An 18,556-nucleotide genomic window follows, 5' to 3' on the forward strand; every position below is an offset into this window, starting at 1 on the left:
AAAAATACTAACATCATTAGCCATTTGAGTGATGCAAATCAAAATTACAATGAGATACCCTAAGATCTCACTATTTTAAAAAGACAAGAATAGGTATACATACAGAAAGCAACATTCTTTGGTGGTTGGTTACTGGGGAGGAGAAGGGAGGAGGAATCACTTTCTAGATAGCAGACACTTGTTAGTTTTGGTGATGTGAGAGGCAATACCAAATAAGAGTGAAGTCTGCACAGCTTGACGAAGATAAAAGACGACACTAAGAAGTACACAAGAATAAAGGATGAATAAGAGTAAAGAATAAGGATAAGCCACAACACATACAATTCTGCAACAATAGGAATAACAACCAAAAATGTGTGTGTGAGGTCACTGAACTGTACATGTAGAAATTGTTGAATTGGTATACGTCTTGCTGTGTATATTCTCAACAACAACAAAAATAAATTATATTTTAAAAAATATGTGTGTGGTTACATGTTAGATATGTATGCTTATTTATGTATAGGTAAGCAAATATGAATATATGGGTGTGCAAGTATAAGTGTTTTTGTACACAAGTGTATATATATGTCTGTGTGTGTGCTGCATATATATTCATATACAAAATAAAGCATATAGGGAACCCAGTTACGGACACTTCCTAGGCATAACCAAACACCTCGTGGGATTGGGTTACTGGGTTTGAGGGCTTAGGACCATAGTCTCAGGGGGCACCTTGGTCAATTGGCATTAGCCTAGCTCATAAAGATAATGTTCTACATCCTAGTTTGGTAAGCAGCATCTAGAGTCTTAAAAGCTTGCAATTGGTCACCTAACATACAAAAGAGAGTTGTATCTTAGAGAAAGAAGGAAAGAAAAAACTCAAAGTATAGTACCAGGCACCATACTAGGTATAAGGGATACAATGGGTGGCAATAACACTGGTGCCCACACTCATGGAGTTTACAGTCTGGCAGAGAGAGTGACATCACTGCAATAATCACAAAGGTGGGTGTGACTGCAAATTGTACTGAAGTATCTAATTTCCAAAAGATTAAAAAAAAGAGAGACTAGAAAAACACTTGGGAAATGACTTCACTTAAAAGGAGAAATGAGACTATGAATGGAAAGAGAAGGCACAACTAGAAGAGTAGGAAGTAAACTGAAATAGATACAAGCCTGAAGCCGGTGGAGGACGAGTTTCCAGGAGCAGGTAACAGCACCAAATGCTGCCGAGAGGTCAAGGAGGAGGAGGACTGAGAAGAGGCCATGGGACTGCTCAGGTAGGAGTGGTGACCTGAGCGCAGGTTTGAAGGAGGTGGAGCAGGACTTGGAGGAGTTAATGAGTGAGGAGATGGCAGTAAACTGCAGGTGGTGAGACTTCTCTTTCAAGAAGTTAAGCAAGAAAGGGAAGGAGATGGAGAGATGGGTGACTTGAGGAAGCAGCGAGTTTCTGGGGTCTCCTTATTAGAACAGGGGCGGTTTCAGCAGGAATGAAAGCAGAGCAGAAAGGGCCAGTGGAGAAAGAGAAAACAGGAGATGTAGGGCAGGAGGAGAGTGACTGCCAAGCCCGGTCCCAGGAGAGCGAGAAGGTATTAGATACAGAACATTAGCCAACAGGTTAGCTCCTCGGAGAGAAGGGGAAAGGAAACCAGGGAAGTGAAAATACGCAGAAACTAGAGATGTCAGAAAGGATGCTAAGAAAGCTCTTGTTGGGGGGTCAAGGGGTCTTTTCAAGAAAGCGGGGAGGGGTGGAGAGGTGGGGGAGTGAGGGGCCATCTGCTGCAATCTGAATGAGACATGAACAGCTGTGATTTGAGGACGCCGCCATCAGCTGTCAACTGTCCGTTCATTCAACAGACATTTCCTGAGTGCCACCCTGAGCCAGAAACTGTGCGTTTATGCGCGGTCATAAATGAAGTGAGCAGGCATTTGTTACTATAGATAAATACCCTGGGTAAAAGAGAACAGGTTGATTTTATCACCCTCACATCTAGAAAAAGACCATAAGCAATAACAGGTGATAATTACGCATCCTTTGAAGGAGGACACTGGGTTTGAAGCTTACGTATGTGCAAACGGATGAGAGCTCACTATTGCAGCAGCCCTAGACCCATTCTGCAGAAGGAAATACGTGGTGTTAGTCCATTTATTCCACAGATGAGTACTGTGTGCCTGAGCAGCAGATCAATGGGCTCTGAAGAGGCAAGTGACGGTACTGCCCTCAAGGAGTTGTGATCTGTCCTGCAAGCTTCTGCTCTTTCCACCATTTTTGCTCAAGACTGAGCATTACCTGAATCCGCCATAGCAAATCTTAGTGATTCATTAGAAAGTAAGACTCCTACCATCTGAACATTTTTAACAAGATACTTTTCTGGATGCAACATAATTTTAGGTAATGGACTGGACAGAGGGTTCCATGGCATGGTTTTTCAGTACCATTAAACCCCAAAACGAACTCACTGGAAACCACTTCACGTTTAAAAAATTATAAATCAACCATGTCACTTCTCTGCATGTAACCCTTTCGCGTATGTTGTTCCTGTTAGTTGGTGTCAAATCCATTGACTCATGGCAACCCTATGTGTGTACCTATTTTAAAAAAAACACACCAAACCCAGTGCCATCAAGTTGATTCCGACTCCTAGCGACCCTATGGGACAGAGTAGAACTGCCCCATAGGGTTTCCAAGGCTGTAAATCTTTACAGAAGCAGACTGCCACATCCTTTTCCCACAGAGAGGCTAGTGGGTTCAAACTGCCGACCTTCTTGGTTAGCAGCCAAGAATTTTAACCACTGTGCCACCAGGGCTCCTTGTATGCACCTATTTAAAAAAAAAAACCCATTGTTGTCGAGTAGATTCTGACCCATACCAACTCCACAGGAGGGACTAGAACCGCCCCACAGGGTTTCCAAGGAGCGGCTGGTGGACTCAAACTGCCAACCTTTTGGTTAGCAGCTGAGCTCTTAACCAATGCACCACCAGGGTTCCTGTGTGCACCTATAGTAGGATTAAATCCATCTTCCCTACACTGGCCCTTGACACCATTCATGACCTGGTCCCTGCCACCTGTCTAATCTCTTCCCATCTTGGTCATTGCTTTTAATGTTTAAAAATATTTTTAACCTAGTGCAAAAGTGCCTTGCCTCATCTCGCTGGCTCAAAGCACGTGCTGTTCAAAGCCAAGCCCAACATGGCCTCTATGCCTAGTTTGTACGTGTAATCATTCATTATGTACATTAACTATCACAAGGGGAAAAGTGCTAAAAGAGTGTGGAAAAATCATGCTTTATTCATATACTGGCACATTTACTTCCCTACTTCTCTTGATGAGACAGTTTAATGATGAAAAAGAAATTAATAGCATGTATCTTTTTTATCGATACTTTAAAAATATGATCAATGGCTTGAGATTAATGAATCATCATTTTGATTATTAGGTAAAGAAAAGCCTATTAACTAACTTTCAAGTTGGGTGACCTGCTCCATTAAAATCAGCCACGGTGTTTCAAAATTTAATGTGTTGTTCAAATTCATGTATGCAAACAAACTCATTCAAATTCAGGAGGCTCCACTCAGAAACTCACCACACTTAAAATTCAGGCCCCAACAGAAGACACTGAGCCGGAATTTGTAGACCGAAACATTTATCCTTTCTAGACAGGGCATTCTTTGCTGGCTTTTGTTTTTGTTTTCACCCGAAGTAGGAATTTGAGATGCCCTAAGAGTCTGCAACAGTTGGAAAGCCACAAACAACTTGCTTCTGAATTGCACTGACATGCTGCACCCAAGGTCAAGGGCTGCTTTCGGATACCTTCACTCTGGGAAGGAGGTTAGGGACAAGCATGTCTAATTCTAACTTTATAGGCGCATGTGGGCCTAAACTCTAAGAACTAATTTTCTAGAAAACTGAAGCATACCCCATTAAGTCTCTTATCATTTAGGAGCCCTGGTGGCACAGTGGTTAAAGCACCCGGCTGCTAACTGAAAGGTTGGTGGTTTGAACCCACCAGCCACTGTGTGGGAGAAAGCTGTGAAAGTCTGCTTCTGTAAAGACTTACAGCCTTGGAAATCCTAGGGGGCAGTTCTACTTTGTCCTGTAGGGTCGCTGTGAGTTGGAATCGACTGGATGGCACTGAGTTTTTTGGTTCTCACCCTTTTTCTTAGCCTGATTGTGCACTCAGCACTGTGCTACACTCCCCCATTAAACCACCTGCTGACAACCTTCTGCAGAGAAAAGGGAACGGAGATCAAGGAGGCTGAAGAACTTGGAGAAGTCAGCCAGCTGGTAGGGGTGGTGCCAAGGTTCACCTGCACTACACGGCCTCCCTAAAGGTAACAAATGGGTTTTTTTAATTATTATTCTGAGTCACTGTTGGGGAAGAAAGTCACGGTGGTTGGAAACACAGGCTCGAACCAGGCCGCCTGAATCCCGATCTGAGCTGGTCCTACACGTACTCGCTGCAGGACCCTGAGACATTCTTTAACCGTCCTACCGCTCCACTGGAGCCCTGGCCGCGCCGTGGGTAAGACCTCAGCTGCTAAGCAAAAGGCTGGCAGTTTCAAATCCACCAGCTGCTCCTCGGAAACCCCTATGGGGCAGTTCTACTCTGTCCTGTAGGGTCACTATGAGTCAGATGGGTTTGGTTTTGATTTTTTGGTGGTGTAATGGTTAAGAGCTTGGCTGCTAACCAAAAGGCTGGCAGTTCAAATTCACCAGCCACTCCTTGGAAACCCTATGGGGCAGTTCCATAAGGTCGCTATGAGTAGGAATCGACTTGACAGCACCGAGTTCAGAGTTTTGTGCCTCCATGGCCTCATTGGGAAAACAGGGATAATTATGGAATGTACCTAAGAGGTTGTTGTGAGGATTCAATGGATTAATCCATGAAAAATGCCTAGGATGGTGTCCGGTAGCACTCAATAAGTGTTAGGTCTTCTCATTAAAAGCAAGTAATAATGTAATAATGAAGCCCCATCGGGACCTACCCTCCCCACCCTCAGTGGACTGGGACTGACTTCGCTCACACACACATTTTTATTTTAGTGTCTCCCAAGCTCTAGACATAGTGTGCACGCAATTATGCATTCTCAATTCTCAAGACAAAACAGAAATCCTGCAAGGGAGTTACTGTTCTTCTTGTGCCAATTAAGAAATGGTTAAATCATTTGCTTAAGGTATAGGAAATAGTAGAACCGGGATTTGTTTCCGAAGTCTACACCATGTTATTTTGAGTTCTTACATCCTTTTTTCCATTTTGTCCCTGAGTCCATTGGTGATCACTTAGGATCAGGGTTTTAGAAGGCGCTTTAGAGTGTATCTAGCACAACATTCCTTTCTTACATTTGAATAGAAGCCCAGGAATTATAATACTGATTTGCCCCAAGTCACAGAACAAATGCCATTTCCACAGCACCACACTGCCGCTTTTTCCTTTCAGGTGTTGGTGGCCTGCCCCTAGGAGGCCCTCAGCCTTGCTTCTAATCTTTTTTGCGGGGTGGGCTGAGAGAAACCAATGACTGGTATATAAATCACGAATGAAGGCCACGTGAGGGCCCAGGACACCACTATGGGGCAGGTTTTTGAGTTTCAGCACATAGACACTGTTATGTCAAGCCTACCCGCTCCTACCTCGCTGCTTCCTGGCTCACAGTGCCCTTGTGGAGACTTAAACAAATCAGGTGTCAGTCTAGTCTACAAAGCCACTGGACTCTGAGGAAAACTCTACCAAACAGGGCTTTACAAACAAAATGCAGTTATAATTTCAACCTCAAAAAAAGGAAAGGGCAAGCTAACATCAAGTTTAGACTTCATTTGTCAAAGGAAGGAAGCTCGCAATTAAGGTAGCTGTTCCTAGCACATTACAGTCTATTTAAGCTGCACAACACACAAGCATAACAAACCAAGGGCCCCACATGGAGAGGCAATGTGAGATTTCCGATATAATTACTTCCCTTTCCACAAGAGCCAGATTCGTCATTAGACTCTGCCCCTGCTTGCCTCTACTCCATGTGCACAGATTTGAGTACATCCTCAGGGGAATGCCAAACTGGCCTGGGTTAGGAGCCAAGAGGCAAGCCTAAACCAAAGTCCCCTGGCCTTCCAGTGCCAGCAGGCAACGCGCTGCGTGCCTGCATTCGCTGTTACAGGGCTGATTTCATTTGTCCACTCAATGAGCCTCTCAAGGGTTGGTGATCAGTTTCCACAGGTCTTACAGACCACTGGAAGTGACCTCTCCTGCTGGCTACATGCCCAACACACTGAGTCCCACAGAAAACTCCAGGATCCACGCTGAGAGAGGTCATTTGTCTTGGACAGAGTGTGGTCCAGGACCAAGGCTTGGATCCTCTACTGAATGAAATGACCAAGTCAATTACCCTCTCAGAACCTTAGTTTCCTCATGTAGAATGTAGAGATAATAACCTCTTTCCATCTTAGATAATAATTGAAAATCATAAACAAAGTTATGTAAGTGAAAGTACTTCGTAAACAGTAAAGGTGCAAGTACAGGAAAGAGTCTTCTAATAATCTCATCTGCTAACTAGTCTCGCTGCATAAGACCCGCCAGCGGCTCCCCACTGCTCTCAGGTTGAAGTCCAGCCTCTGCAGCAAGGTTTAGAAGCCCTTCACAATCTGCCCTCTATTTATCTTTCAACTTTACCTCATGTCACATCCCCCACTTCACTCTAGGCTTCAGCCAAACAGGACGTCTTTGAGTTCCTCCAGAAGGCTGTGCTGTCTCTTGCATCCACAGAGCCGCTTTGCCTGGAAAGCCCTCCCTGACTCCCAGCTAACTCCTTCTTTACATTCAGATTTTAGCTCAGATGGTGTTCATATCCTCCTAGAAACTTTCCCCACCCTCTCCTCTACACTTTCTTAACATCTTGTATTTATCCCTTCGGAGCCCTTATCATCACTGTTAGAACTGCATGGATACTCATCACTCTTGCCTCTCTGAAAATGCTGTAGACTAAAAAATGCTGGTGACTGAATGAGTGAATTTAGTAAAAACGATAATGACTTGGTGTTCGACGTTATTGGTTGACTAACAAATCGCTACAGCTTTCCCCAGGGAACTTCATAAACAATGAATCCTGGGAGTCTTGAAGATCAAGGTCAAATCTCACCCACCTCCAGCAGCTCTTTTCTACTGATTCGGAAATAAAGGTCCTGAGAAGCTAGAAGACTTGCCCCAAAGTCAGATGGCTAATCAACGGCAGGAAACCCTGGTGGCATAGTGGTTAAGAGCTACAGCTGCTAACCAAACGGTCAGCAGTTCAAACTCATCAGGCGCTCCTTGGAAACTCTATGGGGCAGTTCTACTCTGCCCTACAGGGCTGGTATGAGTCGGAATCGACTCAACTGCAATGCGTTTTTGGTTAATCAATGGCAGAGACATGCTGAGATCCTAGATCTCCTGGCTCTCAATCCCTGCCCTTTCTCCCACAAAATGGTGACTATGTCCAGAATGTATGCTAAACCGTCAGTGTTTTCTTCATAACAAGAGAACTGAAGGCAGATGACGTCTAAAAGAGACTTGAAATCAGGAAGCCAAAGTTCAACTGCTTACTCTCTGATCTTGGGCAATCACAGCACCTCAGGCTTCTCATCTGTCAAATGGAAATTTAGCAGTGGCATACCTAAATAGCGAAAGACTTCCCATTATTTTAGATTAGTTTTCACCTACCTCACCAATTTTTATGTGAAGATAATGAAAATATTTGAAGATGCTTTACAAATTTCTTCTCAAACATTTTTACAACTTTCAAGCACTTATTTTTTTCTGGTGATATTTAGCTTCACTGCTCATCTTAAGCGGTAGGATTCAAAAACATTAAGCAGTCTCTTCAGAACTATAAAAACATTAAACAATTTACAAGATGAATCAACTAATGCTATTACATCGTCCTTCTGTCTTCATGTCATCAACACACTAGTGTCCACCTGCAAAAGGAACCTTCACCCATAATCATTAGCTGAAGAATGAAGGGGACAAACCCATTTTCTGTAGAGACACTGCTTGATTTCACAGACTCACAGAATACTTCAGCCAGAAAAGACTCTGAACACCACCAAAGCTTGCATTTATTTGCCTTTCATAGTGAGAAAACCAAACCCACTGCTGTCGAGTCAATCTCAACTCAAAGCAACTGCCCCATAGGGTTTCCAAGGCTGTAAGTAGTTACAGAAACAGACTGCCACATCTTTCTCCTGCAGAGTGGCTGGTGGGTTGGAACCACAGACCTTTCAGTTAGCAGCCCAGCGCTTTAACCACTGTCCCACCAGGGCTCCTCGATGAGAAAACAGGCCTAGACTAATTTCTTTGGGAGGGCCTTGTGCCATGACCAACTGGAAACATACACTAATTTTTTTTTTCAGAGCACTATACATTTCATTTGTAATGATTCAGAGATGATTTGAACAAAAAAATGTGGTTAATCATATAAAACAAATTAAAATATAAGTTTATATATTAATGAATAATGTTAATAATAATACAAGTTTAAAATGTAATGGTGTTTATCAAAGTTGAAGGGACAACATGGAGACACAATTCTGACATACACATATAGTAGCCCAGCATTCAACCAATGTACCGCCCAAAAAACCTGTGCCGTCAAGTCAATTCCAACTCATTGCGACCTTTATACACATTTATGTTATATACTTATACATGTAAGTATATAAATATAATTAGTCATAATACATTGATACGTTTACATATAATGCACACATATATAAACATATAACTGTAATTAATATATTTTATATATCTAATTTAAGTGTAATGGAATTTTATGGAAGTAAAAGAAATGATTTCACTTTTCCCAGAAATTTTTCATGTTCCTGTAAGACTGGAAAGTTTCAAACAATGGTAAGTAAACAAATTAGGAAACGTACCCACTCAGATTATTTCGTTTGTGGACAACGCCGTATGTAATTGTTCATTAACTGGCTGCGATCCAGCCATGTACCTATTTTCTATTATCTAGTTTTTTTTTAGTTCTAAACAATATAAGAGAGGGATGGTAGTCAAAGGTCGCTATTAATTCTCCCACTGTTTTATGCATAAGTTTCTAACTCTTCACCAAATAGTTCACTGTGACTGCTAACAAGTAACAAAAGAGGCTGAATGGGTAGCAAAAGAGACGGAAGGGTGGGGAGGGGGGCGGTGTTTTCTTCATTCTTCTCTTCCTCCCCGCTCCCCAGACGCTGGTCTGAGCGAGGTTCTAATGGGCAGTGGTCTGAGTCATTCCCAAATGGAAGAGTTAATCCTCAGTAAAGAATTAATTGTTTTCCATGCTGTCTCAAGATTTTATTCAGCAGAGAAGTGAAAAATTTCTTGTAAAGAACCATCAACAGCTACCCCATCCAAATTCACACCCAATAAACAAATCACTGCAGGGTTACTCACTGACATCTCACAATGCAGATTTTTTTTCTGGTAATGGATTTTGTGTATCGTGTGTGTGTGTGTGTGTGTGTGTGTGTGAGTGTGAGTGTGAGTGTGTGTGTATAAGATCAGAGTATTTTGCAGTATCTATTCCAGATAAGCAAATATTGCAAGTTTTAAATAAATCACCCTATATCTCATGTCAGAACTTGGTCACGCATCTTCAGAGATCTTCGTCCACTTTAGACATCAGGAAAATATCTACATGTTATTAAAATAATTACTGCCAAGTTCTTTGCCAAAGTATGCACAACTATAATGTGATACGGAGGAGCCAAGCCAGTCCCAACTCTGCCAGCAGAAAGCTGAGCAACACTGCACATCGCTTCACCGTTCTGTGGCTGGTTTTTATCGTGATGAGGAGAGACTCTACACATAACCCAGCTTTCACAAAGTGCTCTGAAATCCTGCAGTGCTGTCACGGACTGCAAGAAGCACTGTCATGCAGTATACGTTAGTGACTGCAAGCCTCAATTTGATGAACATGCTACAGTCAGAGTTTTAGCATTTTCCCCTGTGGGCCAAGAATTAAAATTCTGGACTGAGGAAGATGAAAGCTCCCTGGAAAACGGCCAAGGGTTCAGCAACAGGTAAATACCAAAGTGCCTAATTAAACTGATGCTGAGTGCTACAGGTAGGAGGGCAAGAAAACACTCCATCCCAGCCAAGCGGCAGGCTCTTGCTGTTTCCACCAGTTTATGTGGCTTCCCAAAGGAAGTCCCGTGTAACTAAGCAACAAAACAAAAGCAGACTTATTTCTTCCTCTAAAGATAATCGGGCAGCTACTTCCTTTAAAGTTCTCATTAATTCAATTCGAAATAAGAAAAACCCAAAAGTGCAAACCTGAACAAATGAAAAGGACACATTTCAGGCATAATATATCCAGTTATGATGCACCAAGAATATTTTTAATTCTGAAATTTAGCCATAACAGTTGGACAACAAAAAGCTACATGTGAATTTTACAAAAGGGATAGCAAATGATATGGTGTTGGTATCCTTCCCAGGGCAGACATTAGGGATCAATTACAGCTCAGACAGGTCCTCAAAACGCTATACAACACAGCATCCCTGACGCTCACTACCAGTCAGTCAGAATCGACACTGATGTTAAGCCTATCTCATCCTGGCTTTGAATACTCTTCAACATAGCTATGCCAAGATATTGAAATGGATCTTTAAAGAAAGCCACTGTGTGGCAGTTTGAAGACTAAAATAAAAGCTTCACTTAAGCCATAAAATAATTTTTCTCCCCTGTAATGAGGACAGAAAACATAACTGCAAACATCAGTTTTACTCTAAACACTATGCAATGAAATATTCAAGCGGTTCTATATAATAAATGTTTATATACATCTTTTTTTTTTAATGGGATTTGGCTTTATTCAACGCAAATGCCGAGCCCAGCTCCAACGCGCTCAGTACCCTGTCACTCCAACAGTGCTGGGCAGAACACAGACACACACATAGCTCCATCTGCTAATTAAAACTGGGTTTGGAACTATTAATAGGCATCTGTTGCATTGTTTCAAGCTAATGGGCAGAGACAAAGCTGAAATGGCTCTTTTAATGCAAACCCAGTGATTTCACTCATTTTCTATTTGGTTTTTATGTTAGCGGGGGGTTGGAAGCAGGGAGTTAAACAGCTTATTAAGGACACTGACAGATAAGTGAAATGTCTTTCATATTCCAAAGCATCCTTTTAAAACAGACTGTCAAAGGACATGCAGCGTTTTATATGGGGGAAATACATTTTTGTGTTAAGAATTCAAATGAAACACTTTTAACCGTAACTCTGACCTCGTCCAGTCACCTGTAATACCACAAAGGATAGTAACGGTAACTAAAACGCATTAGCGTTCATACTCTATGTTCACAGCTCGTTCGTCCACCCATCCGTCCAGTCAGTTAGTCATTTAATACAGGCCTCGGAGAGTTAAGAGGTGAGTAAGACTTATTCCTGCCCTAGGAAACTCACAGCAACCCTGAAAGGTAGGTGCAGTATTTTTAACACTCTATTCTAATGAGGTCCTAGAAGGACAATTGACTCCCCAAAGGCCATAAAGCAGGTAACAGCAGACGCCACGACATGAACCAGATCTGAGCCCAGATCCACTGTTCTTCCTAAGTCACCATACTACCTCCCTAACACTTAACATGAGCCAATACACTGCATCTGCCTCGAAAAATTTAATTATTTTAGGGCTTTTTCATGTAAAACACCAGCTCTGATAAAGGATCCATTTTCAAGTACTGTAACCACCACACCAGCCTGGGAACCCCTATGGGGCAGTTCTACTCTGTCCTATAGGTCACTATGAATCAGAATTGACTTGACAGCAACAGGTGTGGTTTTCTCAGCCATCGTGACCAGTTTGTAAGCAGGTCGCTCATAGACTACTGTTTTTTTGTTTGGTTTGGTTTTGTTTTTAATTGCTAAATAATTTAGGTTTTTATGAGACACTTTCAGCATGTCTTGAAATATGAGAAGATTTTCCAGCATGGAAATGGTAAAGCTACAGCTGAAAAACAGCTGTCCCCTCAGGCAGGATATATGCTATCCAGTTTGCCAGGATCCACACTACTCCCTATTGCCTCCTGCTCTGGGCCCACTCCCCTTGTTCACGGTTCCTGCCAGATCCCTTTGAGTTTGCAACTCCTGACCTAGATAGTAATACTCTGTAATCTTATCCTGATTCCCTTTTTTATCTTTCTGTGGCTACTTACATTTCAGAATCTTTGCAATATTACACTCCATGATATTATTCACCACCTAAAATCTACTTCCCCATCCTCATTCAAATCCACTTCTCTCACCCTGCTATGAAAGCTCTTTCCTGCAAAATTTTCCTGAGTAGCAATTCTAACACACACAAGGAAGCTGGTCCCCAGGACAATGGTGTATGTAGGCAGGCTGACCCAGACTACAGCCAGCCTCAGGCCACAACAGCAGCTGCCCAGCTGTCCACTTCTGGTTCTATGGTTCTTTTCGGATTTAGTTACTGGGCTCATCTCAAATTCAGCTCCTAATTTCTCCCTGTCTTCAAAGACAAAACTTATGTTCCTTTAAAACAATGTTCACGCCTATTTCTCTCCAGCTTTTCTCAGTGGATCCAAACAATCTAGCTGCTGTTGCCAAGAAAACCTCCTCCCCGAGTTGCTGGCGTGCAGAATAGCTGGTAGAGCTCCTTATTAAATTACACTTAGTCTTAAGACATAGCCATATCTGTATCCAAGACTTGGTCTCCTCACTCCCAGCCTTACATTCGTTGAATGGCTTTTTTCAATCATTAGAACACTAATTTAGGAGATGATTTTAACCCTTTATCATCAAGCATTAAATTCTACTCTTTCTGAAACAGTGTGGCTCTCAAAGCCATCATATGCATTCTAAAGGGGTCCTAATGGCAGTCTACTGACAGCTTTGAAAGAACACAATGACATTAAAATAAGGCATTATGCAAAAAATATTCAATTTGTACTTGAATGTTCCTTGCATATTTTTGTTTGAAAAAATGAAACCAAGGAATACAATTGTGAAAATTAAAGTCAGCTTGCTCTACGCATCTGGGTTGTACTCAGCCAAGTGTTGATATCATCTTGGATAAAAATGTAAATATGACAAAGTTTGTTTTTCAGTCAGTAAGTCTGGATAAAAGCTTTGAATTGCAACGAACCAAAAACAGCTTTTAAATGTAAGCCAACTTTTCCTGTAAAGGGCCAGTCAGTAAATATTTTTAGGTTTTGCAGGTCACATATGGTCTCTGTCACATATTCTTCTTTGTTTTCTTTCATTAACAACCCTTTAAAAATGTAAAAAATCATTCCCAGCTTGTGGACTGTACAAAAACAGGTTGTAGGCCACATTTGGCCCACAGGTGGTAGTTTGCCAACCCCTGATCTTACAGAAAGTCAACCTGAGAAAATATACAATGTTAGAGAATAAAACAGCTAAAAGTGCTCTGATGAGACTGTGGTTGTCATCCAGTCAATTCTGACTCATAGCAACCCCAAGTGACAGAGGACTGCCCCATAGAGTTTCCTAGGCTATAATCTTTAGGGGAGCAGATCGTCAGGTCTTTCTCCCGCAGAGCAGCTGGTGGGTTCACGCCCCAACTTTCAGTTAGCAACCAAACACTAAACCATTGCACCACCAGGGCTCCTTCTGATGAAACTAGGCTTCAACAATTGCCAATATGCCACTCCTAATGTGATTTCAGTAGTTATTTTGTACACGGAATGCACTTTGATCTCCTTACCTGAAACTACATACACAGAAAGAAAGGGCAAAGGACGGCCATGTCTGGAGTTACCCAGCGCAATGTGTAGGACTCTGAATCACTGTATTTGCATTTACTATTTCCCTGAACAGACTCGGCTAATAGAGTGGGGACAGCTTAACTTTCCTCACATATGTGCAAAATCTAATTCTTCCCTGGAAGAGGATCATACTGATCGAAATAGCAGCAGCTCCGTATTTTGAAAAGTAACACAGCCTTGGATTTGGGGTCTCCCTTGAAGCTCTGCTACAGCCAGCTGTGTGATTCTGAGGGCATCGACACAACTTTAGTTTTCCTATTTACAAAATTGGGGCAGGGGCAGAAAATAGGTAATTTCTAAGACACTTTCTGCTGTCCAACTATGACTATACTAAATAGTGAAAGCACTCAGGAAATACCCCAGCAGGAAGCCGGGGGCAGGGGCAGGAGCCAGATGGCAAAGGGGAGAAGATTAAGTTGCCCCGCTAGAGGACAGAGCTGGGTCTTCTCTTTAGTTCTACCAGCACCTTGACTGCTACAGGGCCATTCCAAGACGTCAATTCATCCTCGTGTCAACGTTAAACCCACGTTCCACAGGAAATGTACATACAGCTAATTGTATTGCCAGTTCCTAGTTGTCTTAACGTCACATCGTACAGACATTTAATTAAAGGTGAATTTTGATTATAGAAGTGGCTTTTGTTCTGTTTTGAGTTCGTCCAAAAACTTTTTCAGTTCTCAAACATTTGAACTCAGAGGCTCGTTGGCACTGGGCGTACCGATTCAAATGGATAAAACAGACCTATTCAATAGTTCACAAATACTGTCTGAATGATGGACCAGAAGGTCCTCAGTAAGTCAGAGGAAAGAAAGTCTACCCCACCCCCACCCCCAAGAACAGAAAGGCAATAAGGAAATGAGGGGCCCCCGGGATATGAGAGAAGAAGGCATCTGTGAGACAACTCTATCTGGAATCAAAATAATTGTCTCCTTCCTTTCATGATGGCAGAACTCCTATCAAAACAGTGACTAAAGACAGCAGATACCCCTTTTTAAAACTACTTACACTTTGACAAAGCAAAATTAAGACTTAAAATGTATCTTCGACAGAGGAAACAGGCACGTATACGTATCTACCAAAACATACGCAAGCAAACCCTAGGCGTTAAGAAATGGGTCTTTGCTGTGAAGCAGACCTTAGCGAGTACTGTCAGCAATATTGTGGCAGACCTTGTCAAAGCCCAGTCAGAAAAGCCCAGGAGATTACACACCTAGCTACATCAAGAAATAATCACTACCGGGAGAAGACGGACCACCAACTCCCACCTCAATAACTTCAGATCACCTGGGGGTGAGTCTGGAGGACTTGGGGCCAGAGGAGTAGATACTACTGCTAGAGATGTTAACACTCCAACCCTACGTTTGTGAGCAGTGAAGAGTCTGCGAGATTTTTCACTAGAATGGTGTTAATATTCACCTCATTTTCCCAACTTAATTTCAACTGCAAAACATTAGGTTTCAGGTATATAAATTCTTCTGCCTTTTGAAAGCAGTATGCTACCACTTCCTGTCAGAGGTCTGGGGCTAAATAAGGGGCATGGGATTTCCCCTCCTTCATGTCAACTGAAGACAAAGCTCATAGCCTCTTCTTACCATATCCACCCCACAGGAAATATAAAGACCAAGGTCTTACATGCAATTCACTCTATTTAACATCCACCTCCTCTTCTGAACCGTTTTAAGACATTGGTTTTCATGCTGTAATAACTGCAACCCTCCAGAGAACTCACATTTCAGTCATTTAAAAAAAAAAAAAAAAAAAACCAAGAAAGATTTTTAATCCTTCAGATGGAAAAGTTATTTTTAAAAGCTGCTGTTAAAAAAAAAAAAAAAAGCACTCTTATAGGAAATGTGGGACAAAAATTAAGGCAAAAAAAAGAGAGAGAAAAAATTAATAGAAGTATTGCAAACAAACAAAAGTCATCCAGAGAGCACGCAAGAAATAGCACCAGTGAGACTGATTCACTCACAGGGCAGAAGGATACTTCTGGGAGACTCATACAGAGAATAAACAAAAGACTGCCCGCTCCTTTAAGACCATCTGTACGGCATTATACATTCAATAATGAAAAGGGATGGTCTGGGCTTTTGAAATTAGTACCTACATCAAAAATTAACGCCCTTTAGTTCCTGTACCAGCTTCCACCAAATCTCTTAGGAATATACTTGAGAGATGACATTTAAAATCTGCTTCCTCAGAGAAGAAAAAGTTCCACTCATGACTGACTGCCAAGAACTTGCAACTCAAACTTCCCTAAGCCCAGACATCACAACACAAACGAGGTTGCTAACCACCCAATCCATATGAAAAAGACCAAAACAAGCAAACAAACAAAACATAGCCTTTTCTAATACTTGATTTAAAGAGCACTCTAACCTAAATATTTCTTTTGAAAAAAAGATAAATTATGCTTTAAATACACAAATATTTGAACACAGCTACTACCGAAGTACTAGTCCCCTAGTTTTCCCCAATCCAGAAATTCATGGTGAAATACGCTGAAAGAACCATAGGAAAGAGGCCACAAACATCACCCAGACAACCAAAAGCTGAGATTCTTAAGGCGCTTAATTAACTGCAGCTATTCGGGAAATGATGTTAAGGTCACTTCTAAAGGCAGCTTAAAACCAACTTTGATTTGCTCTTCAGTTTATGGCAAGTTCGAGATCTTATTTACCTGAACACAATGGTTTCCACTGCAAAAGCTGGAAGGACAGCTCCCAGCCAAGATCAGGAAAAAACTCTTCAATCAATTGGAAGAAATGGGGGCGGGGGGTGAGGTGTGTCACATGTTGTGATTCCTTTAGAGAATAATAATTAGAACCAAAACAAATACACAGGGAGGCAGGGAGAATGTAAGATCAATTTGTTGGCTGAGAAGTTATGAAACATTTCAGCTTAAGCATTAAAAAACTGAGAAGTATTGTTTCTCAGAAGACAGCAAAGGAGTGAACTGTATTTTCCTGAGCACACCATTCCCCCAAATCACCAATTCCCTCAACACCCATTAACATTCACAGAACAATTTAATCCTTTTTAGACATTACTCTATCATTAGTCACTTTTTGCTCTTCCTCCTGCACTTGATCCAGCAGAGAAAATGGTAACCAGTGTTCCCAGTTACTGGAGAAAGTCCTGCTCTGCAGAGCTTTCCATTTCCTCTCTCTTTTCCATCTTCTTTCAACCTCTCTTTGCTATACATCCTGTTTCTCTTTTCCTTTCTATCTCAAACCCAGCTCTCCTGTACTTTCTTTACCAAGTGTCCTCAACCGTCCCTCTAGTCCCCTAAACTCTTCTTCCACCTGCAATTTTCTCCTGCCCCTCCCATGACACCTCTGTCCAGACCTCTTGGAGACGGTACCTCCTGATCACTCACCCCACTCAACTCCCTCCCGATTGCTTGAGTCTCACCTCTCTTGTCCCTTGTGTCCTCTGTCCCTCTACTTCATATTTCACACCCCTCCCACTTCCCCCAGCCCTTCATTTCCCCCGGCCCTTCATTTCCCCCTTCACATCTCCTTCCTCTTTCCTGTCTTTTAATCCATTTTCACACCCACTATCCTCTTCCCTCTCCCCATGAGAGTCCTTGTGTGCCCCGACTTTGTCCTGCTAGGACCCCTCCCTGTCAGCCCCTCAGCCCTCTCATTTCCCCAATATCTCCAATCCTTGTTCCTCTGGTTCCCCTTTCCCTTCCCTTGCCCCCAAGTTCCTCCTCTCCCCCAGCCCCACGTCCCCGCCCGTCCCTCTCTCTCACGCCTTCGCCCTCTCTCGCTGCCCTCGGCCCTGCCGCCCCCGGGGTCCCCTCCCGGAGAGCCCGAGCCCCCCGCCTCTGCCCGGCCCCCTCGCTCCCGCCCCCCGTTCTCACCCCGTCCCAGACCGCGGGCCCTCCCTCACCGATGGTGGAGATGAAGGTGGTGTTGAAGGCGTCCTCAGAGAAGCGGAACAGGAGGCAGGTCTTGCCCACCCCCGAATCGCCGATCAGCAGCAGCTTGAACAGATAATCGTACGTCTTCGCCATCTTCTCGCTCCGGCCTTCTGACCGGGGAGCGAGAGGAGGCGGCGGGGACAGGCGGGGAGGGAGCCGCGGGCAAGGGGGCGTGCCCGCCGAGCCGCCACCGCTCGTCCCGCCCCGCGCCCCGCCCCGCCTTTCGGAGAAGGCCTGCGCGCCCCGCCCCGCGCGGCCAATCCGCAAGGACTTCGTCATCATCGCCCGCGCCCCAAGGCTTCGTGGGACTTGTAGTTTCCTGGGGGAGTCTCGGGCGTGCCCGACGCGCGCTGTCGGGCCAGCACCAGGGAATAGAAGAGGCTCCGCTCTCGGCGGGTGACCGGGTGGACGAGGCGTTTCCACCCGAGCTAGGAGGGAACTCCCCGAATCAAACTCTGAGCCTTGCGCCTCCGGGACTTAACCTCACCGTTTCTTTGTGTGCAGGCGCCTTTCAAATCAAGGACCTTGGCATCTGAATCCCGCGGCTTCCACATCTCTTCCGTTTGGACCCGGAGCAGAGATTCTTTCTTTCCTCCGCGCTATTGTGGCGCAGCCTGCGGGTTATCTGTAGGGTTTATTATCTGACTTCTCCAATTCCTGCCCAGCAGCACCTCTAAGCCACCACCAGCTCTCCTATCTCCATGTCACACAGTCCAAAGCCACATATGATGAGTATTTTAGAAGCTCTGCTACTCAGAAACCCCCCCACACACAGACGCGCGCGCGGGCACACACACACACAAGGATGCTTTTTAAAAAAAAAATCTGGGATTGAAAACATTAAGGGTTGTGCTACGAGTTTGTGCCCTACAAAAC

At 43.5% G+C, this 18,556-nt stretch overlaps 1 protein-coding gene across 1 annotated transcript in view; it reads right to left on the reverse strand.

The window, feature by feature from the left end:
• Positions 1-17,841, reverse strand: part of RAB8B (RAB8B, member RAS oncogene family) — a 73,551-nt gene extending 55,710 nt beyond the window's left edge. Inside the window, exon 1 of the mRNA XM_064267438.1 lies at positions 17,650-17,841. Coding sequence (XP_064123508.1) covers positions 17,650-17,773 — 124 coding nt within the window. The 5' untranslated portion in view covers positions 17,774-17,841. The remainder of the gene's footprint in view (positions 1-17,649) is intronic.
• Positions 17,842-18,556: the final 715 nt, after the last annotated feature.

Source organism: Loxodonta africana, chromosome 13 (genome assembly GCF_030014295.1).
Source record: "Loxodonta africana isolate mLoxAfr1 chromosome 13, mLoxAfr1.hap2, whole genome shotgun sequence".
Taxonomy (NCBI): Eukaryota; Metazoa; Chordata; class Mammalia; order Proboscidea; family Elephantidae; genus Loxodonta; species Loxodonta africana.